Below are 22,096 nucleotides of genomic sequence, written 5' to 3' on the forward strand. Positions count from 1 at the left end.
AGATCAGATGAAGCTCATGCCGATTGTTAGTGAAGAATCTGATGTCTTGACGGATAAATTACTGTTTATCAAGATGGCAGGTAACTGTGAAATAGTCTGAACAGTGAAACCTAAAGACCATTTTCCATTTTGGAAATATGCATTTAAGTAAAGTTGTGTGGTTGCTTGCCTGAGTTAATGTTCAGGAGTACAAAACTCAAGACAGTATACTATGACCACAAGGGATTTTACTCCAGAAAAGGGAAATACCTGTTACAAGTTTATTTTATGATGTTATTTGTAAAATTGAATGCAACTCTGTGCTGCATTTCAAGTGCAAAGAATGCTTTCCAGAGCTGAGGTGTGCAGGGGGTACTGCAGTGATAGTCCCCTGTTCTATTCAACAGACAGTAATGGTTTCTGCAAATATTCGCATTCAATTGAATTCAACGTTTTATCTTGAGTTTATCAGTTGTTTATTATATCCCCATGGTCTGTACATCTTCTATATTATTTCAGCATTCTTCTTCCCTTACACACTGTTCCTCTTTCTCTTACAATAAGATTTTTTCCTTTTTTGAATCCTTTTAATAAAAAAATCGAATACAGGACCTCAGTTTCAATAGCTGCAATTGTCATGTGAAATCCATATAATCTCTTGCTGACCTGGTCAGCCACTGAAACTCTTTATAGAGTAGAGATGTATAGCCATGAAACTTGTATTTGTAGCATACCTGATTATGTGAGATCTATGTATTTATATTTTCCAATGAATTTAGTGACTGATCAGTTTATACAATGATAATGGTCTTATCTACCATAGGAGGATAAGGCGTGGAATAAGCTGCCTCACACTTTTTTCATCTGAAAAGACTTTAAATTTAAGACACTGAAATTGTCAAGTACTGCAAATACCATGCTATCAAAGCTTCTCAAATTTTAACATTTTTCAGACACAGCTTTGTAGTTCCAATAAGCTTTGTTAACCTGCTATGTAGTGCAGATTTTGGGTTGTTTGCAGCCAAACTGCCATAAACATTTTAACATTCAAAATAATTCATGATGTTGGCAGTAGGTGTGGATATTCAGCAACCGATGATTTATACAAAATTATAGGTTTTGTTGATAGTAGGATGGCTTTGTTAAACGTTTCTTTATACAAACACAGATTTATGGTCAATTTATTAATCCTGAGCGGCATGATTAAGCACTCATGTATGCTTACCCAAAACATCACTAGTTATCCTGCTTTTAAAAACTTTTTTTATTGTTACCTTCAGTGGAGGATACTGACTCTCAGACATGACCCAAAGGACTTGCCATTTATTGATTCCTCATCTCCTTACAGTACTGTAACAGATTCTGTGCAAACAAGGAAACTGAAAAAACCTGCTGCAAATGATTGATCGGGGTCTACTGACTTGTTGAAGTTGAAGGGCTGAGGGAGGTCTTTTTCTGTCTTAAATTTTAAAAATGTGTATATTTTTAAAATATGTTTCTAGGATTTTTTTCCCCAGATGATTTTAAAGGAAAGGTCATCTTCATGCGTTTTTCTGTTCTTTCAGATAAAATATAGCTTGTTGTTGCCACACTCTCATCCCGCCCAGAAATTACTGAAGTGTGCTTGTCTTTTCAGATAGATAGATATTAAAATAAAAAAAAGCTTGCCCTGACACGTTTAATATGAGGAAACAGTGGCTGCATTTCTGCCCTTAATTGTCTTTACTCTGTATGTAAAATAGCCTGTTCCTCAGTTATATCTGTAATAGGTATTTGCTTATATTTTAATTATTTTTAATACTACTACTACACTATTGCAGTTTTATGGAACCTTTTTGGCCAAAAGGGTGAAGGTTAAAATAAAACTTTAAAATAAAAGTTATCAGAATAGTCAAACTGCGGTGCAATCAAAACGTTTTGCCTGTTGTTGACTCTAGCAGATATAAGGATATTTTTTTTCTGCCAGAAGGATTTCTTTGACATTATTTCCTTGCTCTTCCTAGCTCCTTAGTCTTCAAATGATAGATGTTGAAATGCCTTCTCCCTATACTCCCTATATTCAGGCGTTTCAAGAGGAAGAATACAAAAGGAAATAGTTTGCTTCCTTTTTTCCTGCTCTGAGATCTTTTTAAATCTCACTGAGTGAAGTCAGTTCTTGTTAGGTTGACTTTCTTGAAGACTGCAGTCCTTTATCTATTCACAAAATTATTATAGACAAAGTAAGCTTCCTTCTACAATATGTCTTACTCTCTGAGCTGGACAACCATTTGCAAAACAGAGTAAATGACCCTGTCTCCTTAGCTGCCCTCCTGTTTTCAGTGCTAATCTCAGCAAAGAAATTCAATACTAAACAGAGCAGTGGGTTTTGCATGAAACTTCAATAGGTTGGTAATTCCACTAACAAAATGCTAAGTGTACTACAGTCTTCACATCTGTTGTCAAGGATTTTAGTTACATGACAACACGTGGGCAGTCTGTCATACTCACAGGGTGCCTATGAGTCTATGGGGCTTCAGCGTTTTGCCTTTATGTATGGCAGTATCAGGACTCTGTGGTGTGACATACCCGTATAGAAATAACTGAGCTTTATCAGATTTGTTACTAATGCCTTTGCAATCAGTAGGAGTCATGCATCTGTTCCTCCTAGTTCTGAGCTACCTGGACATGGTAACCTTCAAGCTCTAACCCTGAAATGGTCCTGTTGTATAGTGCCAAGGACTATATATATATATATATATATATATATATATATATATATGGACTGAGTAGTCCCCCCTCAGGAGCATCATCAGAAATACAGTTTATACAGCTTCAGCGTACAACATTTAGGTCCTGATTTGGAAGTCCTCTACTGCCATCCTCATGTTGCAGTATTCCTTTTCCGTACAAGAATATTTGTATCCTCTGCTATCAGCTAGCTACTTACCACAGTCTCCCCTTAGGAAAACTGTTGATGACCTATTTAGATCTCCGACATAATCATCTGCATGAGGAATGTAGTTGCTTTAGCCTCCCTCTTTCACCAGTGGAAAAAGACAGACACTGTGGAGGGACTGCTGAGATTTTAGGAGGAGTTCATCATCTCAGGACTTTCTCATCTCTTTCTATTGATTCCTGCAGTGCACCTGTATTTTTTTTTCACTTCAGTTACTTCATTTCCATTAATATCTAAAATAAGGTGGGATGAATCTGAGATATATTACAAATGACATTACTTTCAAAGAATAAACCACTTCATGTTAAGGCCATTGCAGAGAGTAGTACTGATAAGCTAATACCTTCTTTACTGATGCCCAAGTTTACAGTAATTTCTCTAACAAGCTCTGAATGCATTTGTTTTTACAGTGTTTCACTCTACCTGAAGCCAACTGACTTTAATATAAGTGTCTAGACAACTCTTCTGACAGTTACTATCCAGAATTAGAGGAAAGCAGACTGGATAATACAAGTCCTGTGTTTTGATCTGTATTTTTTTGCTTCCTGATGCGACTGTGTTATGGAGGCATCTGGGAAGCAGTTTCTGCAATGCCCAGCCCTGTAGAGGTTATGGCCTGAGTAATAACCAGGAGTGATGTCTATTGACTCCTCTCCTTAGACCCACTCATTATAAAGATAATAGTAATCCTTGGAAGTAATTGATAAAGTGTAGAAAGGAAAGCCAGTGTAACTTAGTATAGATGTAACAGTACAAGTTGCCTCAACTTTTGTTCACTTGTCTTTTTGAATTGTTCTCTAGTGTTGCTGCTGGAGAGTCAGAGTCAAACAATTACTTTTCACTCTTTAATATCTGTATTTATAGTTGGACAGATGCTATTTATACTTTCTCAGGCATAGTGGAAGCATAATTTCTGTCATATTTCACAATCCCAACTAAAAAGCAGCTAGTATTTACAACAGTGGTTACAATTATGGGGAAAAAAAAATGAACTCATATTAGTAGTCAACAAGATAGCCAATGTATATGTAATCCAGAAGGATGCTAAAAATAAAGTGGAGACTATCAGAGAAAATGAAATGTGATCATGTAGATTGGTGTTAGAAACAGGCAAAGCTTTTGGAGATTTTTTTAACTTGGTGATAATGATAGATGACGTATATGAATTCTTGGGGAAGATGCAGTGAGAGGACAAAACTAAACATGTGAAACCACATTGACCACTGTGGAAATGCAGACTGAACAAAGTGATAGACTTGTAGCACGCAGAGATGTACAGGTGCCTCTACGATATCATGTTGTGCCATTTGCTACAGTTTTTTATTTTGTTTTAAAATGTTAGAGCAAATTACGGTACACATGCTGCCTGGCTGGCATACACAGCAATGGTACAAGTAATGAATATCTGATCCATATTAGTGACAGGTTCTTAGCAGATCAGAACACCCTGAAAAGCACATAATGTGTGCAATTCTTTTGTGTATCTCTGTAAGAATTTTTTTTGTAAAAAATTTTCCCAGGACAATGACAACACATCTGTTTCCTTCTCTTTCTTAATTATTGTAGATATATTGTAGGAGTCTGCTGTAAAGTCAGGATCTGTAATCCCCAAAGCTCAGGCTTGTGTGGATGTGAGGAATTGGAAACTGCCTTTGGTTTCCCCTGTAAAATAAAGTGCTATTATAACAAGATGGAGGTTTGTGCTATGTTAAAACACATACAGCTGGGTTCACTTGCTGTGAACTTTCACACTGTGGACCTGACTATGGTATACTTGTCTACAATAAAGGATTTTGTCACAAAGGACACCTACAGCCTTTGTTCTTCTTAATGATTTGAATTTACAAGGGCAGCTAGAAATGTGATTGAGGACAGCCCACGAATTCACTGTACTTGATTAGTGAGATGAAACTCTCTCTCTTCCAGGCAGATTGAGGGAGCCTGCTTATCAACTTCAATTCATATTAAACTTAAATAATTTTTAATGGGTTGTTTATAATACACATATATAAACACAAAATGTTTATAATATAAACATATTTAACTTAAAATTTTCATATTCAATTTAAATTCATATTTAAGTTGAGGTGGCGTGCACTGTCCTGGAAACTTTAGATTCTCTCTGTCTTTCAGGAAATTTCTTGTACTTGAGAATGAATACCTTCCTGAGGGGGAAAAATTGTATTTCTTTTCTGAAGGAAATACCAAATGAAGAGAAGGTATGCATGCTGCCATTCTGCACCATGCTGAAATTTAGACTGAGTAAGGATTGTAAAAGTTTGGGTCCATTGTATAAGGTCTTCATGTGCTTTATAAGTGTCTTAGGTCTTTAAAATTTCTCAGTTCTCCTGGGGCTTCTCTGCTAAAGAGAAGGAAAGTAATAACTCTACCATACAGTCTCCACACTGCATTGTCTTAACACCCATCTGTGGTGCATCAGCTATTGCAGGTGCCATTTATAGGCTCTTCATAATTCTAGCAGAGATTCCTTTTGGATAAAAAGAGTTTAAGGAATGGTATTTCTTTGTGTTAGACAAAAAAATCCAGTGTTATCATGTTTGAGGTAGAGGAATAGAGGATCACCACTAATAAAACATTCTTTAAGCTTTTCAGAGAGACTAGACACCGAAAATTCTAAAAAAAGTCAAAATACAAGGTCTTTATTCAGTCTACAAAGCATTTTTACACACATCATGGGAAAAAAATTGATATTCCTTATTACCTGTTATCACCATGTGCTTTACTGACATATATTGTCAGGACCCCTTGAAATCAAGGAGGCAGTAGATAACTGATTCTAATTTTGAGATTAAATAAAACGAATGTTTAATTAGTGGGAAGCAGTCATGATTGATAACTTGCACCATTTTATTGCTGTTCAGTTAACATTTATTTCTGAATATGTATGTAGGGACACATGATTATCACTGTCTGAAAGTGTTGACTTTCTAATGACATTCACTGGAACAGTCTTAAAATTTTGTAGTAGTTATTTAAAATTGTCAAATGCTTAGATAAATAATTGAAGTCCTGATATCATCCAATTATAATTTGCATTTATGACAGATTATTGAGGCAATGCAAGCAGTGCTGCTGGCAGAAGTTCAAAGGACTATGAATACCTTGAGAGAGACAGCAATCTGCAGAGAGCCATTGGCCATAGTAGAGAATGGAAATGGTAAGTTGCGGACACTGCCAAAGACTAAGGAGCGGGATTTGCAATACATTAAAAATGTTTCTTTGCCATGTAGGTGGAAAATTTATTGGTATATTCTTTTAGAAGAACTTTCTCTAGTACTCAGAACAAGTGAGGAGTATGAGTTCATAATACATTATTTCTGTGTAAGACAAGCCAAATGGCATATTTCTGACCTTATCAGGCTATGAGTTTTCTCATATGATTGTCAAGAAGTTAAAGGACTTTCACACTTTCTCATCATTTCTGAACATTAAAGAAGAAAAGGTAAAGTTTCTTTGATTGTATGATAGTTCTGGTATTGTAAAAACATTTGCAAATCAGGGAAGCAGTGTGTTTGAAATAGACTCAGTAAATCATATTGGAAGGAAGTTTTACAAATTCATCTTTTCAATGACATCAGAACTTATACAGCACTAAAAATTAATTGCTTAGATTTTATAACTTCATAATGTAATACAGAATATTTTATTTTTCTTTTAGAAATAACCTCCCTGCAAGGAGATATCAAATGCATTTTACAATTAGATCATTTCATTTTACAAGAAGCTTACTCTTTGCAACTTTACAATGGTGCTAATGTTTATGGTAAAAAAGATTGAACCTGAATTTATGTTATGAAGTTATACTCTTTTTTTTTTTCTTTTTTTTTTAGCCCATTAGCTGAGTCTTAAAATTAAGTGACCTAAATTTTAGATCCAATCTTATTAGTGAGCCTTCTCTTGGGGAAACTAATTTATAATCTCACTGAGTGTGTGTGTCTGTCATGAAAATTTGTTACTGATCTGCTTCTTCCAGGATACTAAAAAATGATCAGTGACACTTGCTTCAGGCCATGAAACAAAATGGTGTCTCTATAATTTGGACTGTTGGAATATTGCAAAACTCCAAATACTTCAAATAACTGTCATATATGAGTTTATACTTTGCTTACACTGAAGATTGCTTTGAATAATTTTATTTTTATGTGGTTTGGGACAAGGTGCATTGTAACTAAAACATCCCCAGCTGTAAAGTTCCTATATGGATTTGATTTCAAATTTCCTGAATTTTCATAGTGTATTTCAATGTGGTGTTTTGACATAGGTTACAACAAAAATGGGACTAACTGGAAGTTGCAAATGCAGATATCTGCAGACTCCAGATGTGTTTAGGTTTTTGGGTTTGTTTCAAAACCTTCTATACTAGATGAAAAAACATTTCTGTTTTGTGAAGAGTTCTGGAATGATTACAAGGGTCTAGTAGTCAATTGTTTAATTCTAATTAAATACTAAGGCTCACGCAAGTTATGAATTCAGGGGAGTTACTTCAGCTTTCCACTCTCTGAGAGGGCAATTTGGTTGTTTGTATGTCCAGTAAAAGATTTTTACTGTCATTTTGGTTTTAACCCTATTATTTGAAGATCATTCAACAAAAAAAACTAGAAAATTGTTTTGCTAGAATGAGCACAGTATTCATATGCATTTATACTGGCTAGGACTTTTTTTCATACTTCATGATCTGAACTACATAAATATAGCCTGTAAAGCAGAGTGGATTTTTTGACATATCATTGTTTAGCAATTTAATATATTCTGGAATAGACAGAAAACATACAGGAAGACTGGAAAAGAAATGTTACACTATAAGTATTTCATATCATATTAGCTTTCTTTTTGTTCTCGCTTCCATTCATGTTTTAGCTTGTTGCATTATTTATCACAGTATGTAAATAGCACAAATATTCTTGTTTTGGCTTGTATGATTTTCTAATAGGCACTGCAAAACTTGATGTGTTTATTGAGAATTGAACAATTTTTTTTGTGATTTCTAATATCTTAGAGTAAAACTATTTGTGGCATGTAATGATATGCAGAAATTACTAAAAACCCATCCAGGAGTAAGTCTATGACCAGTGTAATTACTAAGACAAGTAATTATGTCTGGTTTTAGTCATTCATCTGATAGGTATGTCATCTTATATCTTATTAAATACTCTGGTTTTGGGTTGTACAGTAGCTGTCATCTTGTGCAACATCAAGGTAAAGGTTAAATATTGTTTCAGGTTTAAGTCATAATTCAAAACTGGGATTATGCACTCTGACCCAAAGTAAAAGTATCTGAATCTTGGCTGCCATAATCATTGTACTGTATTGCATTTTTGTTTAACTGGAATTAATAGATTTGATCTGGAGATGTTTAACCTCGTTTAACTCAACAAATTTCCCCTGAAGTCAATAGAAGTTTTCTTAAAAAAGACAAACAGAACTTTCAGGATTTGACCTTCACTTTTTTATTATCTTTAAAGTTTATAGTATATTATATAGCTGTTCTTTTAGAAAGCTTCTTAGGAAGCTCCTGCATCCTTACTTCATGGTTAAGGGTGATAGCATTTACAGAACAGCTTCACTTACTGTATAATTTAAAATGCCATATTTTTCTCTGTGGTTCCATACAGACAGAATTGTGTAATTGAATTAAAAAAAAAAAAAAACTCTGGAAACAAAGATAAGGAATTAAAAAAGCTATTCATGAAAAGCATGCCAGAGAAAGGGTTAACTGTGTTCTGTCTGAGTACATTCTCCCATTGTTGCTAAAAGGAAATATAAATGCAAACAGCTGCAATTTCTTTATGTTAATGTCAGAGATAATAATTTTGGACCTGTTCCAAACATATTGATAGCAATCTTACCATTGATTTCTGCAAGCTTTGCTTCAGTTCCTCAAAGAAGCTGAGGTTTTCCCTAATTTTTTTGACATTCATCATAGTTCTGAAAGAGTATATTGCACTTTATCCCTTCTTGCCTTTTTCCTAAACACCGATAATCTCAGGTTAATGGCACCATTTAACAGGTTGTTGGTGCGGTATTGTTTTCCACTGCCATGTGAGTCAGAGGCAGTGATTTTAAAATCTTAAGTGTAGTTATCGACTTTTATTTGCATAAACTAAGAGGAATTAAGTTTGCTGGCATTCTTCTTTCATTTTTTTCATTTATAGTATTTGATCTTATGACATACACACCTAGTCCATACCCAGCCATGTGCAGAATTTCTTTGAGCAGAGGAAAAATGGTGGTAAATACCACTGTTCTCATTTACTAGCCCAGTGACTGGATACAAAGAAATTGGATAGTCCCTCCTGTAGTTGATTTGAACCCATATCTTCCTCAACAGTAATTCATTGCTTATCCTCAAGGCATTCTGCAGCTAGTCATCTGCAGAAATTGTTTTTTTTCATGGAAATCTCAAAATACTTGCAAGGGTAAGAGTTAGAAATGAGATTCCCTCACCTCCAGGTCTGTGTTGCATGTAGGACTGTGACCTCCTTTTAGCTACTGTACTAAGGCAGTTTGCTATGTGCTGTCCTTGGACATCTATTCTTTCTAATGCATAGGGAGCCAAAACTATCTTATCTGAAACAGTATTATAGCATACAAGTTCTTCTGGAATTGTGTGCCTCAATTTTTTTGTAAAATGTGAAGAACTGGATTTATTTACCTTTTAAGAAAATTGTGAGGATAAATGTGTTTAAGATGTTCATGCTCCAATATTAAATTGAGGAACTGATGGATGTGATATTCCAGGAATGCCAAAAACTGGAAAAGTGAAAGGAAAGCATGAAGTAGAGACTTTATTCCTAAATACAGAATATTATTTTCACTGTCTCTTAGATTTGTGAAAAATTTAAATGTGAAAAATCACACCACTAAGACTAGCTTGCAATAAATTCTGGTTTGCACTTAAAAATTCCTAGTTTAAGAAACTGCTAATGATTCAAGCTTTTAAGTATATTTGAAAGCTATTAGCTATAACCTCATCTTTTCTATGTGGTTTTGGAGCTCTTTAAACTATTCAATTAAATAAATTGGTTCTTGCAGGAAAAAAGCTTCTGCTGATAAATACCAGAGTGAAATTAATGGTAGCCAATTGAATTCCATAGGTTAGTGTAAAGAATTGTCAAAGACTTATCTAGAATATAACAATATGTTTTGTTAAAATGAGGAATCTATTCAGTAATGGTAAATCAATGAAAGGCGGGTTATAACAGCTTCTGTTCCCTAGAAAAGTGTAGTGACCTGCAGCAGAGGGTTTCAAACACTTCTGTTGTCTGGGTTTCAGAAATGTCCAGTTGCAGACAACTTTTTTTATGTCAACTCTTAGGAAGTCATTCTGTGACTGTGTCTTTCTGTATAGCAAATGAATCTTCCTGCCTGCCTGCAAAGTCTTAAGGTTTTGTCAAGGAAGTGCAGATAAGGAGAAGGGTTGTTCCGTCTGATATTTTCTTTCATATTGTCATCTTGTTACAACCTACTATCAATGTAACCATTGATATCACAAAGGTTACACAGGATTTTAATGAAAACTTGTTCTTGGTTGCCTGATTGCTGGGGAAATAACTTTTAGGGGTGTAAAATGCATTGATACTCTTATTTACTGTAATCACATTAATGTAATTTGTATTGTTTGTGTTCTGGTGAAATACTACATGCCCAGAAAGCTTGAACAACATCTGAGTAATCAATTTCTGGCTTAAAATTTTACATTCAGATAAATGTACATCTGTCCTCATATCCTTACATTTCCCTTAATGTGTTAGTTTCAAGTTTGGATTTGGGCTTGTGAAGTATGTAATGTATTCAGTCTTTGAAACTGCTTGCCTTGCTGTGGCTGGGTTCCATATCCGACATGAATCAAGTAATCAAGCAAAATCTGGAAAAAGGTGTCCAGACAAAATGTGCTGGAGTCCTAAAAATGTACATAACCAGAAGACGAAAGCTATCTCTGCAGCTCTAGGGAAATCTTTCTTCTCTTGTGGACTGACTTATTTGTACAATCAGGGATTAAGTCGGGGGCAGGGGTGGGAGGGGGGAACTCATGGGAGGATTTCTGATAAACAAAAGAAGAAAAGGCTAAAGAGAAGAGGAGAACGGGATATAAAGGAACTGGAGGTAAAAAGAAAAAAGTCTAGGAAAATGGAGAAGAAAAAAATTATAATAGAAGCATGGCAATGAGAATGTACAAAAGGTTACCAGCTTTCCAATGGAAATCACATCCAGGAAACTGGTTACTGATTAAAAAAAATCGAGAATATAATTTGATCCCATTTCTGGTATGATAAAGGTTATGATAAAGTTGGAGCTAGGAAATGAGGAAATGTTGACAGCATGCATGATTTTGGATTGAAAGAAATTGGGAAAAGAGATCATTAAATGCACAAGCAGTTAAGAATCCACTTACCCAGCAGCATGGGTTTTGAAGAGCATAAGAGAAAATGCTCCTTTTTTAGCACATTCAAATCACATGAAAGAAAAAAGACAATTCAGTTGTCTGGAAGAAACCCAAAGACAATAAGAAGCATCTTACATTATGACAGATATCCTAAAGGAAAGCAAGTGAAGGGTTTGTGTTAGTTTTTATAACCTATTTGGTAAACTCACAAATTTTACTGGTGGTTTTTTTTATATGCAGATATTTCAAGGAACCTAAGGTGACTTGCCCTGTGCCGGCTGTTTAAAGATTTTATTGCTTTAGAGGAACCAATAGTACTTCCTGCTGTTTTCTCAGACTAGTTCAATTTTTCAAGGGTATTGAGATTAAGTATCTTCAGTTTGGCATATGAAGATCTAGAGTATGTCTCCAGAGGTTATGTTTCCACTGGCTAAAAAGTAAGTGCAACAGGACTAATAGGTTGCACTTAGTAGTGATGAAATTACCTTTGCATGAATCCACCCTAAATTCTTTTCAAGAACAACATTTCTATATTATATCAATATTCTGTTTACAAAATGTAGTGAGAGTTGGTCTGGTTAGGTCAAAGTAGAGTCCTATTCATACAAGTTGAAATCTGATCATGAGGTAAGCATGGGTTTGGGTAAAAATGAGTGAGAATGCTAACATGAAGAAATCTTTACGCTTCAGGAATTCTTTTCATACATGGCTCCTCCAAAATGTATGAACTGAAATGTCCTTCCTGGCCTCACAGTATCTGTGATGAAAACATGTAGTATTTCAAATGAAATTCTTCAAAACTGTCCCTCCCTCTTCCTATATGGTGTCACTGTGCTTTGAAGTATTTCCAAACTTTAGTTTTAGAGCAACATCTGAAGCAAACATACATTCGTATTTTCTTGCCATTGTTACTTTTCAACTGGTTTGACTTTTGGCTTCAGATATCTTTGGCATCTCTCACATTTTTCCAGTTTAACCCTCTTCTCCTGATGCATGTTACATCTTCCACCTGGATTCTTCCAGCCTGTTTTATTCCTTTACATTCTCGTTTTCCATTTCCTCTTTTTCCTGACAAACTAGAATGTTAAAAATTATCTGCCAAATGAAATTTCCTTTCTCTGCCCACTCTGTTGTTCTTATTAGTGCAAACACTTCAGCCAATAAGAACAGAGAGTTTTTTTAGATGGAATTGAAGTTTTGTGCTCTTGAACAAGTTCATGCACGTAACAAAATTCATTAAACCCTTAGACTTACTTAAGGCTGTTTTAAAAAATTCTCTAGCAGGCCGGTTTTGTGTGTTCGTGCATTAGCAATAAGCAGTGTAAGATGATTGTATAATCAACATTTCATCACTATTAATGAGAATTAGATTCATCTGTAATATCATTTTAGTCTGTGAAACAGCAAACCAATTAATCTAGCATTTGTTTGATGAATGGACTTGGAGTATAAGCTGGTGACAGCAATAGCTTTCCTCTGTACTGAATATGCATTAAAAATGAGTGTATTATATCCTAGTTTCATATTACAAATATTTCCAGTAAAAGAATACAAATCAATGTTATATTTTAGCATCTAACCTGCGGTTTAACTATACCACTGTATCATGTCCTATATATCCAATTAAAACTGTATTTTGATCCAGTAGTCTTTAATATTAGTGGTCAAGTACTAAAGGAAGTAAGCTTAAAGACTCGTTCTAGAACTACAGGTTATTTCATTCTATGCGTCATATATTTTACCAGAGAACTCCTTAATGTAGCAGAAATCAGATTTGGTGTGTATTTTTACACAAAATCAAATTGTACAGGCGCCATCTCAGACTCCTCCAAAACATTAGGAAGGATAGGATTCACTGGTCAAGGAGGCAGTAAGGATGACATGTATTCTAAATTCAAATGCACAATATAGTTTGGACAATTTTGTTTTCTATGTGCTTTTTTCAGTGTTTACTAAATGGGAAGAATCTGTAATATACCTTCTATTTAGATCTTTAGAAGTAAACACACTTTTTTGGGGCTGTTAATACAGACATAAAATCATCATTGGTTCATTTTTAGTCTCTACTGTTTATTTAGAAGTTCATTTGGTACAGGCAAAGTACAACCCAAGTTTTTCAAAGGTTTGAAAGCTGGTTCTGAGTTGGGGCTTCAAAATAACAAGTGAAGGAACTGCAAGTACTCCATGTTTAAAGTGGTGTCCCCAGCTTTTTTGGAGCTAAGCCTAGTCTCCTATGTCTTCTACTGTTTTTTGGAAGAGCTGCTCCTTGTCACATCTTGCTTCCTTATTCTGAATGTCTCCTTGCCTATATTGTCGTTCTTAGTCAAACAGTGTTCAGACTTGCTAATAGCATATAATTTGTAATCCTTATAGTTTAGTTGGAACCCTGCTTTTTTATGACTAATTTAGTATAGAGAGCCACGGGTCAAATAAACCTCCTGATGTTCCCTTAGAGCTGGAAGAGATGTCAACATACCATGGAAAATAAGTGTGTAAGTTACAATGTAATGTTTTAATTTCTTGTGTGTCATACTTTCTTTTCATAGAGCTGTGCCTGTATAATATGAGTCGTGATTTCATCCAAAAAGGTAGAGAGAACAAAACCTATTGTTTTTCACCCTGGTTAGGTTATGTTTTGAAGTTTGTCCTTCTACTATTTTAACTTAGCAATACTCAGAGTCTTTAATGCTCAGATTCTCTCCTGTCCATTGTCCACACTATTAAGTAACTCAGAGGCCTTAATGGTGTTTCCCTGCACTCTTTATTGGTCCTTCTTCCGCTCACCCAGTTTCTGTAAAAGCTTGTGAATAAAACAGCAAAAAAAGAATACTTTAATCCTAAGTGTAACACTTCTAGAATTTGTTGTGGTAATAATTCTTGCAAAGCTGGAGATTTTCTGTTATGGGTCTATTACGAGAAGCAGGCAGGGGAGGCGGGGAAGTACTTCTATGTGTAGTCCCATTCTTAGTCCTGAAACTTAGCCCTGTGGTAGTAGCCATAGAGCAGAACAATACAATATCAGAATACCTTGTTTATATTTATAATAATACTCCATCTAAAATTCTTCTGGGTTGTATTGATGTTCTGTAATCTCCAGCCTCCTGATACTATTTTTATTAATTTCTTCCTATAAAATTTCTTTGCTGTTTGATGTTCATGTACAGTGTTATGGGTACATGAAGGTCAGGAAAGATTTAAATTGGTCCTACCCTAGAAGGATTAGAGAGCTGGATGGCTTTCTGAGAAAGGAGTGGTTCAGGAAAGGATGGATAAAGGCGATGATCCCAAGGTAGAAGAGTTTTCTTCTCCATGTTATGTGATTATACTGCTGCGCTGCTTGAATAAGGTTTGCAAGAGTTTGGCAGTATTTTTTTTTTCTTTGGGCTCTGTTGCCTGGCTTTTGCTTGTTGTGGGAAATAAAATCTTGCTGAGAGGTTTTGATTGCAGTTAGCTATGGCTTGTATTGTTTCGGGCTGTTGGGAAGCCAAACCAATCTGCGGTGTGCAGTTAACAATTTTTCCCAGGCTTTGGTTAGTCTTCTCTTATGTGATTGGAAAAGCATTTATTTAAATTTTTTTCTTAGGATATGTGAAGCAAGTAGCTACATACCTCCCAATTTCAAATCTTGTATTTTTTAATCTTTCAGAAGATACAGAATTGGTTCCTGAACCTAGTCTATAACTGTATTTGAAATGTTCCTGTCCTTGAATTTCAGAATATCTGACTCCCCTAACTTATATGAAAGGAAATCATAAAATTCAGTCAACTCAAATATTGAACTAAACAGTAGTACAATAATTATCTGGCAGTAAGAAAAGTTAAATACTTTACTAATATTGCTTGTTTAAAAAAAAAAAAAATCCTTGCAGAAAGAGTGAAATTACTTCAAACTACTGCTAATAGTTTTCACTAAGATGGAAATTTTCCATTATGTGTTTTGTGAAAAACACATTGAAAGGTAGAACTGCTTTATTTATACAAGTCTTCATTATTAGTATCGAAGTTGAGAGTCTACCTAACGCGCTCACCCAGCAGAGGAACAAAACTTAACAGTGCTTGTCTCTAATAATAAGAGAGCAAGACATCCACCTCAGCAAACAAAAAATGGAAATAACTCAAAAGAAGCCTTTCTTGCTTATCAAGAAAATACTGAACCAGTTGGAGGTACATATATATCCATCACTATTTAGAATGTATAGCAACAGAACTTTTAAATTTCAGGATGGAGAATGTGTTCAACTGTGTGCACTTCTGCACCATCACACCTTTTTAGAATTCTTAGTACATTCATTTGTATTTCATGTCTCTTATGTAATCCAGAATCTATTTTGCTTTTTATTTAAAGATGACCTCACTGTTGTTTCAAAGCAGATAAACATTATTGATAGAAATAGTATTTCATATTTGGATGGTACATAGAATTAATCAGCGCGAGATGACTTGCAAATGCTGAAATTTAGTAAGTATATTGTTCAGTATTTTCTCCTCTCATGCCTGGTTCATATTTAGTGTTTCAGTATATGCTTTATTTTAAGGCCTGAAGTTAGATCCACCGAGTATCCTATCTTGCTTCAGCATTATATTTTAGTTCTTCAATTGTACTTACTAGTAAAGATGGCGATTCAAATGTTACTAAATACAGAAACCTTTCCAGTACATCTGAGGAAAGTTTTTCTCAAATTCAAAGTGTATCAGCAGAAGATATTCCCCACGCCCTGGCTTGGAAAAATTCAACTTGTATCACACTTAAGATACATATCACTAATTCCCTAAAGACCAGGTGCCTGTATTGTTCTCATATGATGGATGTTAGTCACATCACCTGCTGCACTACTAGAAGATGCTTAGATAGCCTAGTGAAGAAGGTGAAGTAGGACCCTGAATCTAGGAGGTATTTTCTGTAGAATAATTAATAGCTAGTCCATGTATTCTTTTCTTCTCTACCACTGTTATATCAGGATAGGTTTGTGATTTCCTTTTTCCTTTCCTTTTTCCCTTAAGCTCCAGAATTAAAATTAAATAGAAAGAAACAAAATATATCTGACATAAGTAAAGCATGCCTGCTCAGTTTTCTGTCCTGATTAAGTTCTATTGCTAAATTTTCTGTTTCTTTTGGAAATGGAGTGCTGTCAAGGTTTTGCATCTCACCAGACTGGAGTGTTTAATGCTGACAATGAACATAAATCTTTGTCTTGACCGAAAAGAGAATCTATTTTTTTAATTGTTATTTAAGTTAAGCAGGCACTGGTTTTAATTTCTGTTTTCAGGAAAGAGTAGCATTTTTACATAAGTTATTTTTCAAATAAGTGTGTCCCAGATAATTTTAGCAGATTAAGGTCATCCTCAACCCACAGGAAAAAATTCATTATTTAATTAGTATGTGCCTCTTGGAAGGTTCAAAAGGAGCCCCTTTCACTAGTGACCATTGTTATCCATGTCAAGGCATGATATATGGTATATTATATGAATTACACTGCTGGCAATAGACTATATTGTCTGTGCTTTTCTGTAATGAAATTTAATGGTTTAGTTGCATGGTTAGGTATGTTTTAAAATAGGACTTGTATGTGCTTAAGGACTTATGTCAGTGACAAGCACGCTAGAAATAAAACTAAAGCATCAGTAGAAGGTCTAATCTAACAGGCATAGCAAGCAGATCTACCTCACATGTACAGGGACAGCAAGGCATGTCACAAAAAAGAATAGACTGACAGACAGGGCAGAGAGAACAACTGTTTCCGGTCTTCTCATGATAATTCCACATAGCAGCCATATTTGCAAAACAATTTCTCTCACGTTTCATGGCTTATAAGGGAGTAATTTCCCTCTGCCTGGAGCAAGCTGTATTTTGTGAAGGGTCTTGAATGGTCAGCAAAAATGTATGCTGCTTTTTAGTTATGCTCTAATATAGCTCAGAGATATTATAAGGCAGTGTTCCTTTTCACTCTTTGACTGTGCCTCTTCAAATGTGCCTTTCACCATTTGTGTTCTACTGCCTAAGGATTTACAGGATTTAAGGGGTAGGGCTACTCTGGAATAAAAACCTCACTACCCGCCCACCCCGCCACCCCCTCCAAGTCCCACCAAAGTTCATATTGTCGTTTGAACCTTAACTGTGTGATGTGGATGCATTTTTCCAAAATTGATGAATGAATAACATGATGAGCATAATCTACTTTATGGAGAAGCAAGATTGATAATTTTGGGATCAGTGGTCAAATGTATTACAGTATATTTTCTATCTTAAAAATAGATACTTAATATTGTGTTGTATTTATAGATCCATTAGATAGGAATATAATAAAAAATGAAGAATTTTCAGGATTTTTCCAGCTGTCTGTGTGATATTTGCAATTATATATGAGATTTTAGAGTAGAATGTGAGGGGGAGTTGTCCCTCTTATAAAAGATACTGTTGTAGTGCTCAGTGCTTTTAGGAGTCGAGCAGTAAAAGCCTTGCGACAAAACAAAAACCCTTATGAACCTTGTTTATTGAATTCTGTTGGCTAAAACTGCCAAAAATAAATTAATAGCTGTTACCACTGCAGTGCTTTTTTTTTATTCACAAGAAAAATATCTTGACATATTTTTTCATTTTGTGATTGGTGCACATTTCAAGGGTATAAATTAATCTTCAAAGGATCCTAGGGAATATCTTTCCTGGACACTTCACTTATACATCAAGTTGGCCATGTTAGCAATCTAATCACAAACCTGTAATTCAGTGGACAACAATTTCTTATTGTGAACAGCGTAGCAGCTTTTACTATCATTTAGGTCAGCCTAAGATTGCTGATGCACCATATGTTTCAGGCCATGGATGATGGATGGTATCCTCTGGTGCCCATCCCTAAGTGATTGGAAAGATTGAAGACACACAGTTCACTTAAGCTTGCTTACTATTACATCAAGTAATCAGCGTGATAGGCAAACCTGTGCTCTTTATGTCACACTGCCCAACTTTCTGCAGGGACATTGTGTCAAAAAAACAATCTAAGAACATTTCCAGATGACAGGCCAGTTACTAGAACAACCATTTAACAACTGGATTCATCTAAAAAGCTTAATAACATGGAAAAGTCAATACAGGTTTTTAAAACACCTTTATTTATATGAACCAGACGTGGTGTTTTGTTTTTAAAGGTTTTTTTTTTTTATTCCAAGATTGAACTTATGCAACAGAAAGATGTAATAATGCAATTCTCACAGTTTGAAATAACTTTAAATGCTTTAGAAGTTTGTTTAAATTTTTGTGGTTAGAAACACACAACATCAGTTTAAAGTTTAAGACAGAAATCTTTATTTCCCAATGCCTGTCTCTGCTGATAGCAGTCAATGTGATCTTTATTTTCCCAAACTCCATTGGACCAGTATCTAACCCAAGCAATTGAGAGCATCTTCCTTTTTGTCAGGTTGTACTGTGGTGAGGAGTCTTTTATATGATACAGGAGGAAAACCCTAGATGATACTCTAAATCTCATTTTGCATAAAAACCCTGCAAGACTTGCAGCGTGTATGCCATCAGTAATAATAAATCCAGCCAAATAATATCAAGTGAAGTGTTTAAAATGTTATAATTTAAAACTGCTACTGATGTATGTTATTGTATAAATGGGTGTTTTTTCTGTTGTAAAATAACTGAGTTGAAAGCTGAGTACATAGGCAGAAGTATCTATATACCACATCAACCATGAAAAAGGAGCTAGGCAGTTCTGTACATTCATACTCAGTAAAATGTTCATATAGCCTGTCATTAGTAAACATATTTTTGTATACACTTTTTCTAATTAAAAAGCATAGCTACTGCATGCACTTTGATTAAATATCTCATAGAGTTACAGAATGTTTTCCTGAAATAACAGACACTGTTTATTTTGAATACTAAATTCTGCCAGCTATTCTGCTGTTATTTTTTAATTTTGTCTCAACTTCTTTGCCTTACTTGATCAGTTACTAGTTTCACAGTTATTATATTGGCCTAGTTAGGTGACTGTGGCCTAACGCCAAAATAAATACATTTTTCATTTTTGAAGTGTGCGGTTAGTGGGAAGTGCTAGTAAAAATAGTTTAAAAAGCATTTGAAAACTAGCCATTCCAAAGTCAGAAGTTCAAGGCAGCCTTCCTCTTGTCAGTCCTTTGATAGCTGAGACACTGAATACCATAACCAGAGATAATTTAGGCAGCAGCCTCTAAAGTAAATATTAAACTAAGGTAATGGAAAGAAAAAGCTATTCTGAGGAAGAGAGTTTGGGGAGCAGTGATTAACACTGACTTTAAAACCAAGGCCATCAAAGAGGTGTGGAGGAAATGTATTGATATTCATAAGGTTCGTCACTTAACTGCAGAGCAGAAATTGTTAGAAAGCTGAATAAGAATAATTCTTTTAGATGTTGCCTGAATACCTGTCCATGTTAGAACTGTGCTTTTTGCAGTTGCTGATGCTTTGGTTGCTTACTGAGACACCTCCTGGGGAGAGATAAGTTTACTGAGCTTTACCGTAACTTGTTCTGATATGAGGATGCTCCCACTTAAACCCTTACGCTCACACTGGAGCACTAGAGCTGAGAGAGTAACACAAACTGAAGTGTACAAATGAATGCAAGGATGAATGAAAGCATTTCAAATATAAAATGCACTAGACTAGAATAGTTCAGTTGGAAGGGACCTACAACAATCGTCTAGTCCAGGCCACTGCTTTGGCCTTGTCAATGAGACAGAGACGTATAAGTAAGGAAAAAGAACTTAATGCCTGAAAACACATTTTTCTTCAAAGGCGAGTTGATGAGAGTGAATGGGAGCAACTTCTGGAAAGTTGCTTTAGCAACCCCATAAGCCAGATATGCAATGGGAACTTTAACTAAAGTAGGGCACAATCAGAGTCAAACTCATATACTCTGAAAAATTATTTGTGGAATTCTTTGCTGTTCTAAAATCAGAAGTGTCAGTCAATGTGAAAATGCCTACAGGAGAAACAGTTGTAGTCCCCACATCTTTTCTTTCTTCTTTCCAACTCTTCTGACTTGGATAACAGTGAAAACATTCTGGTCATCTTCATTTGAAAGCACCCTGTAGAAGTTAAAACCAGCACCTAAAAGGGCATTGAGGTATCCAGAGTGAAGTGTGTGGAGAGAGAGGGCTAGAATCCCTCTAAACAGGGTTTAGGTATTTAAGCAGTAAAGAAAATCTCACTAGCCTCCTATACTTGCGTTAATGTCGGAGAATAACATGGGGCTCAAGCCCATGCATTGATCTTAAATGTTGTAGTCTATGTTTGCTTCACATTATGACTATTGGGTGAGAATAGTGACAAGGATGGGCTGGAGTGGGAGAACCCATGCCCTGCATGTAAGAAGTCTGGAAGTGACTGTGTCATAGCATTTGGCTCTAAGTTGAGGCCTTCAAACTAAAAAGGCAGTACAGCCTCAGCTAGCGTGAATCACAGACAGCTAAATACCTTTTAAAATCTGAATAAAATATCCTCAATTCCTAATGTAAAGAGAAGTCACTGCTCTCACCTGAATTTAATAGTGCTCCACAAGTCAGGATTGTTCAGGTGACTCTAAACACTTTATGTTGGTCAGGCAGTGTTGGCTCTTTTGCTTAAAATGAATGTTTCCTAGATATCACAAGCATAGAGATAAGCATTCAATTTCTGCTAAAAGCAAATGCAGTGTCATAATCCTCAAATTTTACAAATATGTATTCTATGAAATCAGTAGCATCGTGTTGGTGAAGAATGTAACCACACCTAAGTCATCAGGAGGACAGAGATTACATTTTGGGAAAAGTAAATAACTTCATTTCTGAGGGAAGCAGCACAGCAGGTAGATTTTGGCTGTTATGCACAATGGGCTTTTTTCTATATCTTTTAAACGAGACACTTCTCGCTGAACAATCAGCCCTATCATTGCAATAAGAAGCCTGTGATAAAACTGATTCTATTTTTTCAGTCACTGCAGTTAAACAGAAAGGAGGCAAAGCTTTTAACTACTGCAATCTGCTGTCCCTTTTAAAATCCTGTAAAGATGGCAGACACTTATGTTAAACACAGTGGATTGTTGGTAAAGTTAACCGTGTGCATCCAAAAGTGGCAGAATATGGACTAAGGTGCAACCTCAATCTGTGCTGTAATAAAGTAGCTGTTCATCTGTGGTCAGAGATCGTCATGAAAGACCTTGAGTTCCTTCACTTTATTTTGCAGAAAGGCCATCAGACAGCTTTGCATCATCTAACTCTATCAATCAAGGACCTCAACCACTGCTTTCTGCTGAAAGCTTTCCTGTTTGGCTCTGTTTTTCACAGACAGCTCAATAACTTGTCTGTGGAGCTGTGATAAATGTACCATGTGCTTCTAAACTGTCTCTTTAACACTGAACTGAATTTCAACTTGTAATGCTTGTGACTAATTGTTTTAATCAGAAACATTTTATTTATTTCCAATTATTATTCCTTAGTCATAATTATCTCTTTTTCATTTATTCTCTGGCAATGGTAACATTTGAAGGCTGCTCTGCATACAATGGACTGCTAGAAAACTAGATTTTACTCGGTAAATAAGCTGCATAGTATAAAGAATAAAATTAAAGTGAACCTGTATGAACAAGAAGTATAAATTTCTAATCCTTTTTTTTTTTTTAGCAAAGTACCTATTAAGCCCATTTTAAAATCTAAATTTTCTTGCCTCTGATTTGTGAGTCAGTCCTAAATGAAACATTTTTGTGGGTTTTTTCAGTATATATAAAACAGGGCTGGTATCACAAAACCTCATGCTATTTGGG

General features: G+C 35.3%; 1 protein-coding gene across 9 annotated transcripts in view; it reads left to right on the forward strand.

The window, feature by feature from the left end:
- The window catches only part of WDR72 (WD repeat domain 72), a 125,940-nt gene that overhangs the window by 75,896 nt on the left and 27,948 nt on the right, over nucleotides 1-22,096 (forward strand). For all 9 annotated transcript variants that reach the window (XM_087743351.1, XM_087743349.1, XM_087743348.1 and 6 more), the window contains one exon: nucleotides 5,981-6,092. In XM_087743351.1, the coding sequence (XP_087599477.1) occupies nucleotides 5,981-6,092 (112 nt within the window). The remainder of the gene's footprint in view (nucleotides 1-5,980; nucleotides 6,093-22,096) is intronic.

The sequence above is a fragment of the Nipponia nippon genome, unplaced genomic scaffold, assembly GCF_047370975.1.
Source record: "Nipponia nippon isolate SJK-2023a ecotype South Korea unplaced genomic scaffold, ASM4737097v1 scaffold_9, whole genome shotgun sequence".
NCBI lineage: Eukaryota > Metazoa > Chordata > Aves > Pelecaniformes > Threskiornithidae > Nipponia > Nipponia nippon.